Source organism: Rhinoraja longicauda, unplaced genomic scaffold, assembly GCF_053455715.1.
Source record: "Rhinoraja longicauda isolate Sanriku21f unplaced genomic scaffold, sRhiLon1.1 Scf000272, whole genome shotgun sequence".
NCBI lineage: Eukaryota > Metazoa > Chordata > Chondrichthyes > Rajiformes > Arhynchobatidae > Rhinoraja > Rhinoraja longicauda.
The window spans coordinates 46,630-69,647 of record NW_027601490.1 but is presented as its reverse complement, the minus strand read 5'-3'; the positions used below and the strand labels follow the sequence as shown (position 1 = coordinate 69,647).

General features: G+C 41.1%; 1 protein-coding gene across 1 annotated transcript; it reads right to left on the bottom strand.

Annotated features, from left to right (window-relative positions):
- Positions 1 to 376: 376 nt before the first annotated feature.
- On the bottom strand, positions 377 to 22,859 carry LOC144590724 (G-protein coupled receptor family C group 6 member A-like). The gene is made up of 6 exons (XM_078395151.1): positions 22,666 to 22,859; positions 14,947 to 15,254; positions 9,892 to 10,649; positions 5,854 to 6,054; positions 3,087 to 3,207; positions 377 to 1,494 (listed from the first exon to the last, which is right to left on the bottom strand). Exons 1-6 carry the CDS (start codon positions 22,857 to 22,859, stop codon positions 377 to 379), a joined length of 2,700 nt encoding a protein of 899 aa, XP_078251277.1.
- Positions 22,860 to 23,018: the final 159 nt, after the last annotated feature.

Sequence of the window (23,018 nt, the reverse complement as noted above, 5' to 3'; positions counted from 1 at the left end):
TTTACAAGTTACCAACATAACAGTGAGGAAGGCAGCATACATGGCAGATACCCAATGCTTGTGGCCTCAGTGGACTTCTCTTTGAAAATACTGTGGGTTTGTATCTGCGTCTTTTGACTGATGTTGTAATGAATCAGTGCTCTGTGGGGTAAAGCTAAGTGGGTACAAGTGTATGTCAATTCAGTTCAAGTTGATTAATGGTGACTTTAAATAGTTGATAAACTGCTACATGAATTTTAGCATTCACCTGCTAATATTTAAAAGGATGAAACAAGGATCTGTGCCTTTCTATTGTCTAAACTAATTGTAACAGTTAATATGAAAATAATTTAGCCTGCATTTTTTCCTCACGATTTCATACATGGGCTAAAAGCAATTAACAACTTCTACGTCTTTTTCTCAAGCAGATTGATGCAACTCTTTGATTCTGGAAACTTTTGTTCTGGTTTGTGTGTTCAGTTTGCTGATTAATGGGGCATTCATTTTCAGGACTGGCCTTCACTTCTATCACGGAGGAAAGCCGTTCTTCAAAAGAAACTGGAGAATTCCTTAGCATTTTTACAACTGGACATACAAACTGTCCTTTCTGTTTGAAATGTTCCCTTGCATGGGTCAGATAATTTGACTGAACATTACTTTCTTTCTTGAAGTAAACTACATAGCAGGTTGGAATGAAATGGCAACATAAAATACTATAGATTGATGCTAATATCGCAACTGATTCAATTATTGAGGAATATTTGTTCTTTACCACTTGAAGATATACAATTCCAAAAGAAATCCACACAATTAAGTAAACAAGCATGCTAAATGTGATCAATCTTGCCTCGTTATACAGTCTGGGGGCCTTTCTTCCTCTGTAAGCAAGAATGAAGCAGATAAAAGCAAGGAAAGCAATGTATCCCAACATTATTCCAAATGCTTCAAGGGACCCTTCATCACATTGCATCAAAATAATTTGGGGATTGAGTCTCCATTCCACAACCTTTGGAGGATTCAAAGATAACCACACTGTACAAATCACCACTTGAACTCCTGTGGTAAAAACTAGAATGGGGACTGGCTTATAAAAAAACTTGAGATGTTTACGGACAGTTGGATTAAAACTAAAAGCGAAGATGATCCTAAAAGATTTAATCAAAATGCAAGAAACACAAAGCGTAAAGCTGATGCCAAAAAGTGGTTGCCGGATATTACAAATGAGATTAGATGGCTCTCCAATAAACAATATAGAACTGACCAAACCAGCTACCAGTGATAACAGCATTATGGAACACATCCAACCTCCTGCAGCTTTCACAGCAGGTGTGCTCAGATGTTTTATAACCAATATGCTTACCACACACACAATAAGTTTTCCTAAAATGGCAAATATGATTAGCACAATAGAAAGGGGATTTCCCCATTGCAGATACTCCACAGTAGCATTTTGGCAAGTTGAACTTCCTGTATTGGACCATTGGTTTTCTGGGCAGTTCATACACTCGGTCGAATCTGCAGCAAGAAAGAAATATCATGTACACTGTGCACTGAATTTGTGAAACTGCATGATTTGAAATATTCTTGGTTCTTGGTTAAATGTAATTTGGTCATATTAAATGTAATTTCACGTGCTTGGCTACCAGCATGAAGTCTCATTCACTGTCAGTGCATCTTTGGAATTTGGCTAAATAATAAAATGCTTGACGTGCACTCCTTTCAGTCATGGCTTCTGCACAGGGAGCAAAAAATTGTAAAACTACTCACAACTAAATAAAGGCACAGAAGCAATTTACAGCTTACGATTATCGGTTCTGCAGTATAGTAGGAAGAGGCTGGTAATAGAAGTTTCAAACAGGGTTACATCATATAATGCTGTTGCTTTTTGACCCTGACCTTCGGGATAATGCACATCAGGCAAAGTTACCCTTTAGTCCACATAATTCTGAGGTATTAATCCAATGCCAATGATCACTTTTCCGTTATTGATATGTGTCAGAGGCATGGATTGTACTGAAATCAACCTCCCCATTGCTCTTTGTCATTGTGCTGCTAGCACAAAATAAGAATCTAAAACAGAACAAAACATCCTCAACCAATTGAATGATTTCTAATTTGCATTCACCACTAAAGAGAATATTATCTTGCATTTTCTATTATACTTCAAACACATATTTTTCTGTAATTTGCACACATCATGACCTAAATTTCACATCTATAAAACAGAACTACTGGGAGAGGGACTATTAAATATTTATACTAACTAGCAATTAATAACAGGCAGTCATCAAGTGCTATCAAGTGATATGAAGGAGGAATATCGATTAAAATATTTCAAAGGTTTTTGAAAATATTTTCAACCTTTCTTCTTACACTAATTCTAAAGTGACATTTTTGGTGCCAGAAATAGATTTTGTAGTATGATAAATTCCTAAAGTAACTTAATTAATCATAACTATTTCAGCAATATTACTCTTGGCATTTTATTAAAAACACTCATTGAGTTATTGAGGTTTTCAAACTTCACTGTGGACTGTTCAGCAATATAACAAGCAACTGTCTTCAGAGAGTTTCTGTGCTGTAAGTTTCAGAAATTATTTTATCATCGACAGCAAGAATTTCAAATGACAACCATGTCAGAATTGGTTACATACACAACAACCTTAATTTGTCCAAAGTCAATTTCAAAATTGAATTTACTTTATCTCAGAGACCACCTTATAAACTTCCTTTGCCAATTTTTCATCGGATTCTGCACCCTTTTCTAAATCCACAACCGTTTGAACCGATTAAAACATGAAAACCTTTTGCTCGCTGGAAAAGTGAGACCCTAAAGTATGCATGCTATAAAAGAAAGAAAATAATTAACTGCTTTCAAGACTGATATCCAAGCTTGGACCTCGGATTCAATAAAAATAATTTTGGTCCTGGTTTATAACTATTTGGAGACAATTATGAAGCAGCTTGTTAAAAGGCATCTGGTTCTAAATATAATTTGCAACCTTACAACCTGAATGTCCAATGATGTACCTAGTCCATAGTCTGCATATAACTTTATGACTTTAATAAATTATGTTGGATTTTCTTCCTACCATCCTGATACCTACCATTTTCTTTTGTGTAAGTTCCCGAAGTGCAGTTACTGCAATCGTAACAACAATTGTTTTCAGGTATAATTGTCTTTTTCTCTCCAGGTATGCAGGTTCTTGAGCAACGATAAGCTTCAGCCTATGAGAGACAAAAAGTGAAAATGCCTGAGTAACTAAAGGTTTTGCCTGTAACAGTACTCCTTGCAAGCTATTGCCTTAAGACATCTTTAGGAACAGTGGAGAAGAACAGTGAAAATATTTTTTAATGAAATAATTATGGGAGAATGGTGGTCGGTTTTTGCAAAATTCTCAGAGGAAATTCCTCAAACTGGATTTAAGTCACACTCATAAATATAATTCAAGCTTCTTTGCTTTGCCGATCAAGTAATTATGGGCAAGATTTTAAAAGGTCTGCAGAGTTGGCTATTCCACACCAGAATGGCCAATTGATGAAAAATTTATATATTACCTATTCCTGAAAAAAACAGCATTAAGATTATTAAATTGAGTTCCTGATGAACATAATCTATCAGAATTACAATTGGCTCATAAAATGTAGACACAAGGAACTGCAGATGCTGGTTTACAAAAAGGACACAAAATGCTGGAGTATAACTCTGCTGGTCAAGCACCATCTCCAGAATTGCTGCCTGATCCAATGGGTCACTTCAGCGCTTTGTGTCCTTAGAATCAGCTGGAGAGATCTTAAAGACTTGGTCAAATAATTCGGCCAAAGCCCTACAAGAAATTAAATTGAAGTACCAGATGCTGGAACTTATGAAGAAAATACAAAGGAAGCATGCAACCCAGGACACCATTAAAGTTTTAAATGGATTTCATATACAATGTTTTGGTTTAATTTCACTCAAATCATTCAATATGCCAGGATACCAGTAGTTAAAACATTAGAATATACCAAGTGTATGAATCAAGTTATCTTGATGGTTAATATGTTTACTTGCTTAGTTTAATTAATCTTTCCCATTGGAAACTGACATCCTCTATCACTTGGTATGACAAAATGCTGGAGTAACTCAACGGGTCAGGCAGCATCTCTGGAGAGAAAGAATGGGTGACGTTTCGGGTCGAGACCCTTCTTCAGACTGATGTCAGGGGAGGGGGCAGGACAATGAAAGGATATAGGTGGAGACAGGAAGACAGTGGGAGAACTGGGAAGGGGGAGGAGAAGGGAGGAATAGAGGAGCTATCTAAAGTTAGAGAAGTCAATGTTCATACCGCTGGGCTGTAAGCTGCCCAAGCAAAATATGAGGTGCTGTTCCTCCAATTTGTGGTGGGCCTCACTATGACACTGGAGGAGGCCCATGACAGAAAGGTCAGACTGGGAGGGGGAGTTGAAGTGCTCAGCCACCGGGAGATCAGGTTGGTTAAGGCGGACTGAGCGAAGGTGTTGAGCGAAACGATCGCCGAGCCTGCGTTTGGTCTCGCCGATGTAGAGAAATTGACATCTGGAACAGCGGATACAATAGATGAGGTTGGAGGAGGTGCAGGTGAACCTCTGCCTCACCAGGAAAGAATGTTTGGGTCCTTGGATGGAGTTGAGGGGGGAGGTAAAGGGACAGGTGTTGCATCTCCTGCGGTTGCAGGAGAAAATGCCTGGGGAGGGGGTGGTTTGGGTAGGAAGGGACGAGTGGACCAGGGAGTTACGGAGGGAACGGTCTCTGTGGAAAGCAGGAAGGGGAGGAGATGGGAAGATGTGGCCAGTAGTGGGATCCCATTCGAGGTGACAGAAATGTTGGAGGATAATTTGTTGTATACGCTGGCTGATGGGGTGGAAGGTGAGAACAAGGGGGACTGTCCTTGTTACGAATGGGTGGAGGGGGACCAAGAGCGGAGCTGCGAGATATAGAGGAGGCCCTAGTGAGAGCCCCATTTATAATGGAAGAGGGGAAGCCCCGTTTCCTAAAGAATGAGGACATCTCTGATGCCTTAGTGTGAAACACCTCATCCTGGGCGCAGATGCGGCGTAGACGGAGGAATTCGGAGTAGGGGATAGACTTTTCAGGAGACAAGGTGGGAAGAAGTGTAATCCAGATAGCTGTGGGAGTCAGTTGGTTTGTAGCAGATGTTGGTCACTAGTCTGTCTCCTATGATGGAGATGGTGAGATCCAGAAACGGTAGGGAGATGTCGGAGTTGGTCCAAGTATATTTAAGAGCTGGATGGAAATTAGTGATGAAATGTATGAAGTCAGTAAGTTCTGCATGGGTACAGGAGGTAGCACCAATGCAGTTGTCAATGTAGCGGGGGTAGAGTTCGGGGCCAGTGTACGTCTGGAACAGGGATTGTTCGACATATCTGACAAAGAGGCAGGCATAGCTAGGCCCCATGTGAGTGCCCATAGCTATGCTCACTTAATGCAATCTGGTTATACAATTGTGCTTGGATTTTTAGAAATATCCTTGCCTGCTGTTTTAGTTTTATTTTCCTCGTTGTTATCACAATATTTAATAATTTGAATTTTGCCTGTCATCCTTAAGAACAATGCAACAGATAACAAGATTTTTAATTCCAAATGATAGCTTTTTAATGTACAGTTAAAATATAGTAAATATATAACTTTTTGTAAAGTGCTTAAAATATTTTGAACCATTCACAACTCAACAATCTTCCTAAATTTTCACCTGAGTGTGAATTTGCAAATTACTGAAAGCTTAAAACCATTAAGAAGCTTTATACAATACAGAAGTACAGTTCTAATCCATATTATTTTGCAATATGTATTTAACATAAATTCTGCAGGGAAAAGGCATAAATTTAAATAAATACCTGGGCAATTTGGTTGAAATCAGCACTGATATTAATCAACTTTGTTGTCACATTGTAGTCACCAACTCTTACAAATCGTATAGAACCATTCATCAATTTCCAGTGTATGACGTCATAACCGCTTGAGTAATCTCCTGAACTGTCAAACTCAAATTGGCCATTTTCTGTCATAAACTTGACATTTTTCAATTCATTGATCAACTGTAAATGAAGCAATCGTCAATTATTTGAACTTGATATAGAAATGTTGAATACAGATTAGAAACATCATATTCCGGTTCTGGTAAATGCAAATTGCACAAGCTAAAGTGGGTCTTGGGTTAAGTAATGGATTCTTTTCAACAATGGATAGAATTTATATTAAGCAGGAAGAGTACTATTTGGCTTGGTTGTTCCTTACTTCCGTTAATATTCCAGTTTCTGGAAAGGAACTTCAACAGGATCTATGAGTTCCAGTTCTTCCAAAGTAGCAGCTCAGGAAAGCTGCTAACTTTGGAAAGCAGGGGTTCCCAGGAAGGAGTTTACTCATGCTTGTGGTGACAAAAACATATATTTCTTTAGGCAGGCATTATAGATCTTTTCATGGTTTTAAGTTTTTGCAAAGAAGGCAAAACTTCACTTCTTTCCAAGAAGAAGAGGATGGGAAGCTGCAAAAACCTTTACTAGTACCCCAGTTGTAAATCTCCAATTTTGGATAACTTTTTTTTCAGAAAATTACTAGTCAATAAAAAAGGACCAGATAGCTTAACACCGTGAACATTTCCAGCGAATCAGATAGGGCCACCGTGCCAAATGAACGTAATTGTATTTTTTGAAGAGGTGATTAAAGAATCTACTGGGGAATGTCTGTTGATGCTAATTATAAAGATTTTCAGAAGGGTTTTCATAAAATTTCTCAGTAACCCTAACCCTCCCTCTGTGTCACAGTGGCTCAAAGATGCAGTGTTTTTTCTTAAACTTGAGAAAATTAAATATACATTGAGGGGATGTACTGATAATTTTTTTCACAAATGGCAACATTTTTTGTCATACTTTACAGACTTGCAGGTTCTGCCGGACTAAGGGCTGGTTTGTTAAATTCTGTTATTTGTAGGTGCACTTTTCATTCTTAATTAGCCAGGGTGGGGTGGGCGGGATGGGTGAGGTGTGTGACTGATGGGATGTTTGGACTCTTGGAATTTTGCATTATTATTATTTTTAATTATTTCTATTTCTTTTATGTTTCTGTATATTCTTGTACTTTTCTTTTGTGTATTATTTGAGTGCTTCTTATTACAATGTCTCTTTTTTACTTCGTGTTGATTCATTTAAAATGTACATCTGTACGTTCATTGCTATGTCATTTAACTCTGTCCTGAATAAAAATATTTTAAATTTTTTTTTTTTTTAATTCTCAGTATGAAGATTCAATGATACTTTATTGTCACATATACCCTGGTAGGGTGAAATATTTTATGTTAGCTAAAATGTTATGTTAAAATGTTAGCTAAAGTTAAAGCTGATGGAACTGATGGTATGTCTTCGAACTGGTTTGAAATCTGCTGAGCAGCAGGAAACAGAGGCGGGTTATTGGTCAGGTATCAGCAGATGGCAACTAATGGATTCGCGTAATGACCTAGCCATGGATCTTCATGATACCTATAACCATCAGCTGATGGGACAAGAAACCAAATCCAAGTTTGCCTGCAACAGAGATATATTCGCCATTGTGAATATTGCAGATGGAATCATATTCATAAAGTAAGTGAGCAGACAAATTTGTGGCAAATGGATTATAGAGAAGACACATGGGAGGCTTCGTTTGATCTCAAAATAATGACATAAATTATATTCTAATTTGATGCAGTGAGGGTTCAAAGGAAAATGTTCAAAAAAGTTGATGGAATGTTGGCCTTCAAATCTGGAAGACTTAAGTACGAGGTGGAGAGGTTATGCTGCCATCAATAAAAGCCTTAGAGTATGGCAAAATAGTTCTGAGGAGGATATAGAGTCACGAGGAATTGCAGATGCGAGTTTTACAAAAAAGGGCAAAAGGTGCAGGACTAAGTCAGCGGGTCAGGCAACATGTCTGGAAAACATGGATAGATGATGTCTGGAAACATCACATATCCATGTTCTCCAGAGATGCAGCCTGACCCGCTGACTTATTCCAGCACCTTGTGTCTTTTTCTAAGAAAGATATGTTGGCCTAGGAGAGAGTGCAATATTTAGTTTAATTTACTTTACTTTACTTTATTATAGTCACGTGTACCAAGGTGCAATGAAAAGGTTTCCAATCAAAGGAAAGACTGTACGTGACTACAATCAAGCCGCCCACAGTACACAAAAAAATATAAAGGGTACAACATTTAGTGCAAAGATATAACATTGAAGTCCGATAGAGTCCAATTAAAGATAGTTCAAAAGTCTCCACTGAGCTAGATGGGTGGTCAGAAATGCACTCTAGTTGATGAGAGGAATGCTCAGTTGCCTGACAACAGCTGGGAAGAAACTGTTCCTGAATCTGAAGGTTTGCATTTTCAAACTTCTGTACCTCGCGTCTGATGGGATTAGACTGGTCCTTGATTATGCTGGCAGCCTTGCCGAGGCAGAGTGAAGTGTAGTTTAAACTGAGGTTACATAAATTAGGGGTTTGTTCCATTTAAGTTAGCAGGTAATGGACAATTTGGCCAAAATTTGTCAAGATATTAAAACAGACCTTCTCTGCTAATTAGTGAGCCTTTGACTAGCAGGGGTTCACAACCTTTTTCATCCCGTTTACCCCTAGCAACTTTTTGAAAGTAAATTTACCCCCACTCTGTTTCGTTCAGTAATTTGAGCTTACACTTCTACCATAATAAAGCAACTGACAAAGGAAAAATTTAAAAATACTGTTTTTAACATTATTATTTTAAGTTCAAATAACAATAATGGTAGGTGAAATGTACCCCCTGGGGGTATATTTATCCCAGGTTGGGAACCCTTGGACGAGTGGGTATTGTTTAAACAATGAAACCAGCCCTTTTAGGAGTGAAAAAATACAATGCTGGAGTAACTCAAGTCAGACAGCATTTCTGGAGAAAATGGATAGGCAATGTTTCAGGTCAGACCCTTCTTCTAACTTGAAACTTCACTATACATGTCCTCCAGCAATGCTGCCTGACCTGCTGAGTTACTCCAGCACTTTGTATGCTTTTACTGCAGATCCCCATGTCAACCTTTAGGAGTGGTTGAGATACTCTACTCAGAGCAGTTAGGGCTTTTGAACTCACTGTCTGAATGGATGATGGAGGAAAAGACCCTCTCTACACTTTGGGTATGGACTGGACACCCCTCTGAACTGCAAGAGCATGGATATGGTGCTGGAGGGTGGGAGATAGGCTGGATAGTTCTATTTTGACTGGTACAGACAGAATGGGCTGAATGGGCCTAGAATCATGAATTTTCTCTGATTCCATGAGTCAAATAGATTGTACAAATCAAGTACAAACATGTAGTGGACTTCAGGGGTACGAGTATTTGAGGAAAGAAATTTGAAGACGAGGAAAAATAATTATAAACAATAGACAATAGGTGCAGGAGGAGGCCATTCGGCCCTTTGAGCCAGCACCGCCATTCAATGTGATCATGGCTGATCATTCTCAATCAGTACCCCGTTCCTGCCTTCTCCCCATACCCCCTGACTCCACTATCCTTAAGAGCTCTATCCAGCTCTCTCTTGAATGCATTCAGAGAATTGGCCTCCACTGCCTTCTGAGGCAGAGAATTCCACCTCTGGATTTCTGTGGATTATTTTAGAAACGGACCTGGCATCATGTTTGGTACAGACATTGTGGGCCGAAGGGGCTGCTCCTGTGCTGGACTGTTCTATGTTCTATGTCCTAATAGTAATGAAGCAGCAAATGTCTTAATGAAGTGAAATATGGAAGAGTAATCCCAGTTATGAAAGTCCTGGAACAATAACGCTGGAAGGTGAAGGTCTGGCGGCAAGGAAGTGCAGTAGTGTGTTAATGTTTTAGAGATGCCTGGCTATTACACAAAGAAACCTAATATCTTTACCTGCCATGGTGGAAAATCAAAATTTCTATTGCACGTTTGTTGAGTACAATTGAGTAGTCTCTGAAGGGCATTAACAATAGCATTGATTGTTAAGTATACACCATAGTTAAACGCGTTATTGGTCTTTCCAATTATCCTGTTATCTTCATGATTGTCATTTGACTGTGAACTTGTGTTACTACGTGCAATGCTTAAAAATTCTTTCATATAATCGTTGGCATTGTTCGGATGTGCCAGCAACTGTTTCAAGTGTTCATTAAAATTTGGAATAGTTCCACTTTTGAATGTAAAGCCCAAAATAGTTCCTACTTTTTCGATCTGCATCATGTTGGCAACCATTCCAGAATGGGACCAGGCTTCACTGGCAATCCAGGTTTTATTTACTTTTCTTTCGATCAATAATGCAAACAGTTTGCTGATATCATTTGACCTAATAAATGCGACTATAACTTGTGCAGTTGAATTCTGAATTTTTTTTGCAGCTTCTGTGATCTTATTGTCCTGTTTGTCACCACTCACAGTAGGGATCAAAAAACGAAAATCAACACATATATTCTGATTCTGTGCATGTAGGATAAAACTGTTTAGTGCTGACTGCCCGTAATCATCTTCAGTTGCAATGACTGCAACCCAGTTCCAGTTGAAATGTACAATCAATTGGGCAATGGCCATTATTTGATACTTGTCACTAGGGACAGTCCGGAAAAATGATGCAAACTTTGTTTTGTCACTGAGTATTTCTGCCGATGCAGCGTAAGCTACCTGTCAAGAGTCAAGGAGAGAGCAATGTTAAAAGATAAAAACAATTTTTTATGTACTTGAAAATGTTGATAAATGCAATAGACAATAGACAATAGACAATAGGTGCAGGAGTAGGCCATTCAATGTGATCATGGCTGATCATTCTCAATCAGTACCCCGTTCCCGCTTTCTCCCCATACCCCCTGACTCCGCTATCGTTAAGAGCTCTATCTAGCTCTCTCTTGAATGTATTCAGAGAATTGGCCTCCACTGCCCTCTGAGGCAGAGAATTCCACAGATTCACAACTCTGACTGAAAAAGTTTTTCCTCATCTCTGTTCTAAATGGCCTACCCCTTATTCTCAAACTGTGGCCCCTGGTTCTGGACTCCCCCAACATTGGGAACATGTTTCCTGCCTCTAATGTGTCCAACCCCTTAATAATCTTATATGTTTCGATAAGATCCCCTCTCATCCTTCTAAATTCCTGTGTATACAAGCATAGTCGCTCCAGTCTTTCAACATATGACAATCAAATCTTCTTTTAAGCAAATACCAATAATGTGAGGATATCAACATAAAAACAAAGACCTCCAGATGCCGGTTAATACACAAGAGGACACAAAGTGCTGGAGTAACTCAGTAGATCAGGCAGCATCTCAGGGGAACATGGACAGGAACGTTTCAGGCCGAGAGGAAATGAATCAACCCAAAACATAACCTGTCCATATTCTCCAGAGATGCTGCCAGCAGTTACTCCTGCACTTTGTGTCCAAATATATGAGTCAAGAGTCAAGAGTGTTTTATTGTCATATGTCCCAGATAGAACAATTAAATTCTTACTTCCTGCAGCACAACAGAATACATAAACAAAGTATACTGTAAACAATATGATAAACGAGAGAGAAAAAAAGTTCAGTGTGTATGTACACACTCACAAGTGTACACACACACACACACACACACACACACACACACACACACACACACACACACACACACACACACACACACACACACACACACACACACACACACACACACACACACACACACACACACACACACACACACACACACACACACACACACACACACACACACACACACACACACACACACACACACACACACACACACACACACACACACACACACACACACACACACACACACACACACACACACACACACACACACACACACACACACACACACACACACACACACACACACACACACACACACACACACACACACACACACACACACACACACACACACACACACACACACACACACACACACACACACACACACACACACACACACACACACACACACACACACACACACACACACACACACACACACACACACACACACACACACACACACACACACACACACACACACACACACACACACACACACACACACACACACACACACACACACACACACACACACACACACACACACACACACACACACACACACACACACACACACACACACACACACACACACACACACACACACACACACACACACACACACACACACACACACACACACACACACACACACACACACACACACACACACACACACACACACACACACACACACACACACACACACACACACACACACACACACACACACACACACACACACACACACACACACACACACACACACACACACACACACACACACACACACACACACACACACACACACACACACACACACACACACACACACACACACACACACACACACACACACACACACACACACACACACACACACACACACACACACACACACACACACACACACACACACACACACACACACACACACACACACACACACACACACACACACACACACACACACACACACACACACACACACACACACACACACACACACACACACACACACACACACACACACACACACACACACACACACACACACACACACACACACACACACACACACACACACACACACACACACACACACACACACACACACACACACACACACACACACACACACACACACACACACACACACACACACACACACACACACACACACACACACACACACACACACACACACACACACACACACACACACACACACACACACACACACACACACACACACACACACACACACACACACACACACACACACACACACACACACACACACACACACACACACACACACACACACACACACACACACACACACACACACACACACACACACACACACACACACACACACACACACACACACACACACACACACACACACACACACACACACACACACACACACACACACACACACACACACACACACACACACACACACACACACACACACACACACACACACACACACACACACACACACACACACACACACACACACACACACACACACACACACACACACACACACACACACACACACACACACACACACACACACACGCTACAAGGCCTTCCACGCCCGCACCTCCAGACTCAGGAACAGCTTCATTCCCAGGGCCATAGCTGCTATGAACCGGTCCTGCTGAGCCGGATGGTCACATCGCACAGTGAACCGGCACAGACCTATTTGAACTTTATACTGTTTTAAAACTGTTTCTAATTTTGTTTCACTGGGTTGTATAAATTTATACTGATTAGCTAATTAATTTATTGCATCGTATGGAAGGTGCATTCCCAATCTCGTTGTACCCCTGTACAATGACAATAAAGATGTATTGTATTGTATTGTATTGTATTGTGTGCGAGTGTGTACTTGTGAGTATGTGTATATACACACACTGAACTTTTTTATACCCAAAAAGCAATATTGTTTTATAATTACTGAGGAAAGAAATTAGGAGAAAAAAATAGTGCTATTTTATTCCTGGTTTAGTTATTTTGCTGACATTGAGTTCAATGCAAAAATGACATAGTAGTATTGGATATTTTCTATCAAGCCTTTCTCAGTCAGGTTATAGATCAGACTGATGTAAGTAGTTTCAACTTACCAACTTACAACAAACAAATCTTGTGGGCAATCTCCAATTTCAAATCATCCTACCCTTTAAAATTGTGAGAATACTGATTCAAATAAAATTGTAACAGAAAGCTGGAAAGCTATAAGATAGAAATAGTGCAGAAAAGATTTACAAGGATGTTACCATGACTTGCCAGCCTGAGCTATAGGGAGAGATTGGGCAAGCTAAAACTTTATTCCTTAGTGCACAAGAGACTAAGGGGTAATCTTACAGAGGTATATAAGATCATGATAGGAATAGACAGGATGCATCCACAGTCTTTTACCCAGATTAGGTGAATCAAAAACCAGAACCTTCTTGGCCATTGCTTCGATATGGCAGGTACAGGACAAATTGCTGGGGATATTTACTCCTAATAACGAAGCTTTCAACCATCTCTACTTTTGTGCCATCAATGTTTAGGATGGGTTTAGGAAAGTGAAATCATGCTTGACAAGTCTTTTTATGTGTTTTTGAAGTGGTCACCAACAGAATAGACAAGAGCATGCCAAATGATGCAGTGTAATTGGAATTTTCAGGCGGCTTTGATAAACGACTATTGACTATTGAGATTGTAACTTGAGGTAATATACTGGCATGGATTGGAGTTTTATTAATGGACAAAAAGCAGAATGGAAATAAATTCTTGGATTTGGTTGGGCTAGTCATAGCCAAACAGCATACGTATGATAGATTGAATGGCCTCTGCAGTAAATTTTCAATAGATGGAAGTATGATTCCCCTTTCAAGTTTGGTTTAGTTTTGTTTAGAGATACAGTGCAGTAACAGGCCTTTTTGCCCACCGAGTCTGCGCTGACCAGTGATCCCTGCACATTAGCACTGCCCTACATACACTTGGGACGATTTACGATTTTACCAAGCCTACAAACCTGTACATCTTTGGAGTGTTAGAGGAAACCGGAGCTCCCGGGGAAAACCCACGCAGGTCAGGGGAAGAACATACAAACTCCGTATAGACAAGCACCTGTAGTCAGGACCCAGATCTCTGGTGTTTTAAGGCAGCAACTGTAACGCTGCACTACACTGCCCACACTGACCTTAATTTGTCCATCTCTAGCTGGCACAGTCTTGTCAAACACTTTTCAAGCATAGCAAGGGGAGGAAATTAAATGCCACCCTTGCTCCCGATGACCATATCTCAAAAATGAATTACGATATCTCACAGGTGAGAAACAAATAACTACTTTCACTTATTAAAATCTAAACATACATACCTGTGGGATGAGGTAAAGGTTCAACAGTCTTGCAATCACAATTGTGATTTCTGAGAACAAACTCGCCACAACCACTTTTGCAGCAGGTACATAGTCTGTGTAATTGCAGTGAACTTCAATGCTATTTTCCGAGGAATTAAATTTTGAAAGGAATTTCATAGTGGCTTGTACTGCAGCGACGACATCAGTGCAGCTGTCATGAATTTCATATCCTAATTTGATGCCTGGTAGCATGGAAGAATTGTTTATTTGCTGGATAACGTGTACCATAGCCTGGGCCATGATGAAATGGTTAAATCGAAATCTAGGAAGATTATAAAAACACAACGATTTTACCCTTATTTTGAATGCATTTTGTCAAATATTTTCTCCACATTTTATGAACGAATCGTTAAGTTTAACAGTTTTTATATTCCATCTTGTGTGATTGTTAGACAGTTTTTTTTCATCTTTAAGTACTAACGGTAGGAATTATTTGTTTGCTCAGGAACCTCTTCTGAAGGGTGGTGAATCTCTGGAATTCTCTGTCCCTGAAGAATAGGGAGGCTGGTTCATTGGGGATATTTAAAGAGAAAGTAGAACATCTATTGAAGGAACAGGAAATTAAGGGCTATGGGGAATTGGCACAAATGATGAATGGAGGGTTGGGTAGATCTGCCATGATCATATTAAATAGTGGGGCAGGCATGAGGGGCCTTGTGGTCAATTCCTGCCTCAGTTTTCTTATGTTCTTATGTATTCATTGGGAAATATGTATTTGTATCTGTTATTTCTATTGAATGACCTAAATGTGGTGGGATTAGTGCAGAACCAAGATAACATTGTGCTTGCTAATCTAGCAACATATTTATATAGTGCCTTTAATATGACAAATTATTCTGAGTGACTTCAAAGCTATCAAACAAAAATGCTACTGTAGGCAGTATTAAGGAAGCTGACCAAAAGCTTGGTTAAAGAGATTGATTTGAACAGAAGAAATAGCGATTGCGAAAGATTATTTACCCCTTTGTGCCTGCTTCACCATTCATTAAGATCATGGACAATCCTTTATCTCAGTACCACTTTCTCTTGGCCTGTCTATATCTCCTTGAAATGTTTCTGCATCCTCCTTATAGATAATACTGCAGTATCATATTACACTTGATCCACGTACACAAATCATTGATATAGTGTGTGAACAGCTAGGAACTCTGTACCAAGACATTCAGTACCCTACTATTTACAATCTGTTTATTTCTTCTCTGTGTTTTCAATCCATTAACTCATCCACAATCCATATTGGTATACTACCAACAATACTGTGCACCCTGATTTTGTTTAGACAATAGACAATAGACAATAGACAATAGGTGCAGGAGTAGGCCATTCAGCCCTTCGAGCCAGCACCGCCATTCAATGCGATCATGGCTGATCACTCTCAATCAGTACCCCGTTCCTGCCTTCTCCCCATACCCCCTCACTCCGCTATCCTTAAGAGCTCTATCCAGCTCTCTCTTGAAAGCATCCAACGAACTGGCCTCCACTGCCTTCTGAGGCAGAGAATTCCACACCTTCACCACCCTCTGACTGAAAAAGTTCTTCCTCATCTCCGTTCTAAATGGCCTACCCCTTATTCTCAAACTGTGGCCCCTTGTTCTGGACTCTCCCAACATTGGGAACATGTTATCTGCCTCTAATGTGTCCAATCCCCTAATTATCTTATATGTTTCAATAAGATCCCCCCTCATCCTTCTAAATTCCAGTGTATACAAGCCCAATCGCTCCAGCCTTTCAACATACGACAGTCCCGCCATTCCGGGAATTAATCTAGTGAACCTACGCTGCACGCCCTCCATAGCAAGAATATCCTTCCTCAAATTTGGAGACCAAAACTGCACACAGTACTCCAGGTGCGGTCTCACCAGGGCCCGGTACAACTGTAGAAGGACCTCTTTGCTCCTATACTCAACTCCTCTTGTTACGAAGGCCAACATTCCATTGGCTTTCTTCACTGCCTGCTGAACCTGCATGCTTCCTTTCATTGACTGATGCACTAGGACACCCAGATCTCGTTGAACTCCCCCTCCTCCTAACTTGACACCATTCAGATAATAATCTGCCTTTCTATTCTTACTTCCAAAGTGAATAACCTCACACTTATCTACATTAAACTGCATCTGCCATGTATCCGCCCACTCACACAACCTGTCCAGGTCACCCTGCAGCCTTATTGCATCTTCCTCACAATTCACACTACCCCCCAACTTAGTATCATCTGCAAATTTGCTAATGGTACTTTTAATCCCTTCGTCTAAGTCATTAATGTATATCGTAAATAGCTGGGGTCCCAGCACCGAACCTTGCGGTACCCCACTGGTCACTGCCTGCCATTCCGAAAGGGACCCATTTATCCCCACTCTTTGCTTTCTGTCTGTTAACCAATTTTCTATCCATGTCAGTACCCTACCCCCAATACCATGTGCCCTAATTTTGCCCACTAATCTCCTATGTGGGACCTTGTCGAAGGCTTTCTGAAAGTCGAGGTACACCACATCCACTGACTCTCCCTTGTCAATTTTCCTAGTTACATCCTCAAAAAATTCCAGTAGATTTGTCAAGCATGATTTCCCCTTCGTAAATCCATGCTGACTCGGAACGATCCCGTTACTGCTATCCAAATGCTCAGCAATTTCGTCTTTTATAATTGACTCCAGCATTTTCCCCACCACTGATGTCAGACTAACTGGTCTATAATTACCCGTTTTCTCTCTCCCTCCTTTCTTAAAAAGTGGGATAACATTTGCTATTCTCCAATCCACAGGAACTGATCCTGAATCTATAGAACATTGAAAAATGATCTCCAATGCTTCCACTATTTCTAGAGCCACCTCCTTAAGTACTCTGGGATGCAGACCATCAGGCCCTGGGGATTTATCAGCCTTCAGTCCCATCAGTCTACCCAAAACCATTTCCTGCCTAATGTGGATTTCCTTCAGTTCCTCCATCACCCTAGGTTCTCCAGCCCCTAGAACATTTGGGAGATTGTGTGTATCTTCCTCAGTGAAGACAGATCCAAAGTAACGGTTTAACTCGTCTGCCATTTCTTTGTTCCCCATAATAAATTCCCCTGCTTCTGTCTTCAAGGGACCCACATTTGCCTTGACTATTTTTTTCCTCTTCACGTACCTAAAAAAACTTTTGCTATCCTCCTTTATATTATTGGCTAGTTTACCCTCGTACCTCATCTTTTCTCCTCGTATTGCCTTTTTAGTTAACTTTTGTTGCTCTTTAAAAGAGTCCCAATCCTCTGTCTTCCCACTCTTCTTTGCTATGTTATACTTCCTCTCCTTAATTTTTATGCTGTCCCTGACTTCCCTTGTCAGCCACAGGTGTCTCTTACTCCCCTTAGAGTCTTTCCACCTCTTTGGAATAAATTGATCCTGCAACCTCTGCATTATTCCCAGGAATACCTGCCATTGCTGTTCTACCGTCTTCCCTGCTAGGGCCTCCTTCCAATCAATTTTGGCCAGCTCCCGCCTCATGCCTCTGTAATCCCCTTTGCTATACTGTAATACCGACACTTCCGATTTTCCCTTCTGCCTTTCCATTTGCAGAGTAAAACTTATCATGTTGTGATCACTGCCTCCTAATGGCTCTTTTACCTCTAGTCCCCTTATCAGATCAGGATCATTACACAACACTAAATCCAGAATTGCCTTCTCCCTGGTAGGCTCCAGTACAAGCTGTTCTAAGAATCCATCTCGAAGGCACTCTACAAACTCTCTTTCCTGGGGTCCATTTCCAACCTGATTTTCCCAGTCTACCTGCATGTTGAAATCTCCCATAACCACCGTAGCATTACATTTTTGACACGCCAATTTTATCTCCTGATTTAACTTGCACCCTAAATCGAGGCTACTGTTTGGGGGCCTATAGATAACTCCCATTAGGGTCTTTTTACCCTTACAATTTCTCATTTCTATCCATACTGATTCAACATCTCCTGATTCTATGTCACCCCTTGCAAGGGAATGAATATCATTCCTTACCATCAGAGCAACCCCACCCCCTCTGCCCACCTGTCTGTCTTTTCTATACGTTGTGTACCCCTGAATATTCAGTTCCCAGCCCTGGTCCTCTTGTAGCCATGTCTCAGTGATCCCTACAACATCATACTTGCCCATGACTAACTGAGCCTCAAGCTCATCCACTTTATTTTTTATACTACGCGCATTTAAGCACAACACTTTAACTTCTGTATTTACCTCCCCTCTCACATCGTTCACAATTGGCCCTGCCCTTAATTTCTTTTCCGCTCTAGAACTTCTGTTCCCATTCTTCCGAGAGTCTTTTGCAATATCTCCTGTATTCCCTTTTACCTCATCTTCATATTCACAATTTGTTAACCCCTCCCCCCCACTACTTAGTTTAAAGCCACAGGTGTCACACTAGCAAACCTGCCTGCCAGAATGTTTGTCCCCCTGCTGTTAAGATGCAACCCGTCCCTTTTGTACAAGTCACCCCTAGCCCAGAAGAGATCCCAGTGGTCCAGAAATCTAAATCCCTGCTCTCTGCACCAGTCCCTCAGCCATAAATTCATACCCTCTATCTCTCTGTTCCTGGCCTCACCAGCACGAGGTACCGGTAGCAGTCCAGAGATAACTACCTTCGACGTCCTACTTCTCAGCGTTTTTCCCAACTCTCTAAACTCCCGCTGTAGCACCTCCTTCCTCTTCCGCCCGACGTCATTCGTGCCCACGTGCACAACGACTTCAGGTTGATCGCCTTCCCTCGCTAGGATTTTCTGAAGCCGGTCTGTGATGTGTTGAACCCTGGCACCAGGGAGGCAACAGACCATCCTCAAGTCCCTCCTGCTGCCACAGAATCTTCTGTCCGTCCCTCGGACTATGGAGTCACCGACCACTACGGCTCTTCCAGACTTCGGTCTCCCCTGTCGTGTATCCTTGCCAACAGGTCCGCCACTCGGACTGGAAACGTCTTCTGCCCCGACAGTTCCCAAGAGGGTATACCTATTTGCAATAGGCACAGCCACTGGGGTCTCCTGTAGTCCACGTCCACTCCCCCCGGAAACAGTCTCCCACCTTCGCTCGACCTGGACCCTTGGCGTGACAGCCTCACAATAGGTCCTGTCGAGGAAACTCTCGCATTCCCGGATGGCCCTGAGGTCATCCAACTGCCTCTCCAACTCCACCACACGTCCCTTCAGGAGCTGCACCTGGACACAGTTCTTGCAGGTGTAGCTCCCAGAAGCTCCCGCGACGTCCCTGTCTTCCCACATCCTGCAGGAAACACACCGCACCAACTTTTCCGCCATCACCTTGTGCCTATAACCAGCTCTGGCTTAAAACAATGGTATCCTCCTCACCTCAGCCTCCTCGCCGAAGACTCGCACTTTTCTCACTGGGCACTTCCCTCACTGGGCGCTGCACCTGAACAGGGCTGCACCCTTTTGTGAGCCTTGCTTATATCACCAATTTAAATTGCCTGATTGTCCAATTTACCTGACTTCCCACTTAAACTGCCTGTTGAACTGTGATTAGCACTTACTTTACTGCTCAGCCAACGGGCGTCCTTGCTCTGCTCCCGGACTTTTCAAATTGCCTACTACTTCCTTTTGGCGCTCTTTTTAAACTGCCTGTTGAACTGTGATTAGCACTTACTTTACTGCTCAGCCAACGGGCGTCCTTGCTCTGCTCCCGGACTTTTCAAATTGCCTACTACTTCCTTTTGGCGCTCTTTTTAAACTGCCTGTTGAACTGTGATTAGCACTTACTTTACTGCTCAGCCAACGGGCGTCCTTGCTCTGCTCCCGGACTTTTCAAATTGCCTACTACTTCCTTTTGGCGCTCTTTTTAAACTGCCTGTTGAACTGTGATTAGCACTTACTTTACTGCTCAGCCAACGGGCGTCCTTGCTCTGCTCCCGGACTTTAATTATCTCTTGTGTAGCACCTTATTGAATGCCAAATGCAAAATCAACTGATTTATTCATATTTATTCTGATAGTTATAACTTTAAAATAGTCAAATTAATTTGCCAAATCTGATTTCATTTTCATAAATCCAGGTTGACTCCGTTGAATTTTATTATTATTTTCTAAATGCTGCCTCCCAATCTGTTGGACATCATCTAGAATCCATGGAATTTTAAAATATGTCAAGTAATGCATCACTAGTTCCATAGCCATTTCCTTCAAAACCCTCACTGATCCTGCAGGGTTATTGTCTTTCACTGTCATTCATTCTCCAATAATAATGTTTATTGCTAACTTCCTTCAGCTATTTATTCACTCACATCTCATAAATGAGATATAAGACAAGTAAAGACAAAACATTTTTGAGTACTTTATAATGTTTTTATTTCTCAACGTAATTTTCCCCGTTTCATTCTGTAAGGGCCCACCCATAGCTGGTTTATAACCCTGTTGGCTGGTTTATAACAAAAAATGTTTATATACCTATTTAACCTCTTATAGTTGTTTCTTTTGTGTTCGTACTTCCACATTCTACTTTCTCTTTCATTGACGGTCCCTCTTATTCAGAAATTTTCTTTGGCATCAAGCTTTTTTTGGCATTGCAAGCTCTCGAGTTTGATCTCCCTTTTTTTGAGCCAGAGCTATTCCCTGCTGGGCTTCATGCCTGAAGGGTTTTTTTTTATATTACTTGAAAGCTATGTAAACTGCTACACACCTAAAAATTGCTGAGATCCCTGGTCTCTTGTTCGTCTGCCACCTTGTCCCAAAGTTCATTTTTCTGCCTTAGTACCACTTCCTCTTTAAAGACACCCGTTAAAATCTCATTATTTGACCAAGCATTCCATCATCAGATCTAAAACCTCCCTATATTACACAACATTACATTTTGTTTGGGATTGTACCTGAAAAGCTTCTTAGGATGTTTTATATTAAGAATAATATATAAATGTAAATGGTTGTTATGGATTCCATGTGCTTCAAAAATGTAAGGCGCACTCCTTTTAGAACAGTTGCATTACACAGTTTGTTTAAGAAAGGAATTGCAAATGCAAAATATAAATAGGTGGTTTCTGATGCGCTCATCGAAAGCATGTACAAACCATGTACAAAATGATGAGAGGAATAGATCAGGTAATGGGAATAGATCGGGTAGACGCACAGAGCCCAGAGTAGGGGAATTAAGAACAAGAGGACATAGTTTTAAGGTGAGGGAGGAAATATTTAATAGGAACCTGAGGGGTAACATTTTTCACATGGGTGATGGGTGTATGGAACGACCTGCCAGAGGAAGTAGTTGAGAAACATTTTTCTTGAGAAGCATCACAACGTTCAAGAACCATTTAGGCAGGTACATGGATAGAAGAGGTTTAGAGGGATATGGGTCAAATGCATGCAGGTAGGACTATTGTAGGTAGAACATGTTAGTCCGTGAGGGCACATTGGGCCAAAGGGACTGTTTCCACGCCATATGACGCTATGATTATGACTCTATTACTCAATGAACCCAATATGTACAGGGATGGGAGAGGATGCAGGTTCATTTGTTATAGTCGAGAGAATCTGGCTATACTCCACTGGCTGGTCAACATTCTGGGGCATTGTAAAGTTCTGACAGACAACATCAAAATGCCTTTCTTACTTAGTTCCTTTAAAACATCTTTAAGATAATTGAAACTAACCCCTCTTAAAAATACAATAACAAAAATCAAAGGGAAAGCTAGTGTAGATTGATGCACACTTACTCCGAGCAGCTTAATGTTCCTGGTTGTGTTCGGTTTACTAACTCCACTTTTCCATGGATTGGAAAGATCCCACCAATGATGATGTCTCCTGGAGCACTGATTACTACAGGCTGATGAGAGTTATCACAGAGTCTGATTGCACATAAAACTGAGAGCCAACAAATAAAGATGAGTATTGTAAGTGTGGAAATCATGTTTAACAACTCAGCAGGTAGATTCGGAGTTTAGATGAGGCACATTTGTACTCGCAGCTGAATACATCGTGATGTAACACGACCCATTTTTGGGAGGAGCTACTCTTGTATTAAATTTCCTACTGTAAAATTATTTTCACATATGAAATTAGCTGTGTT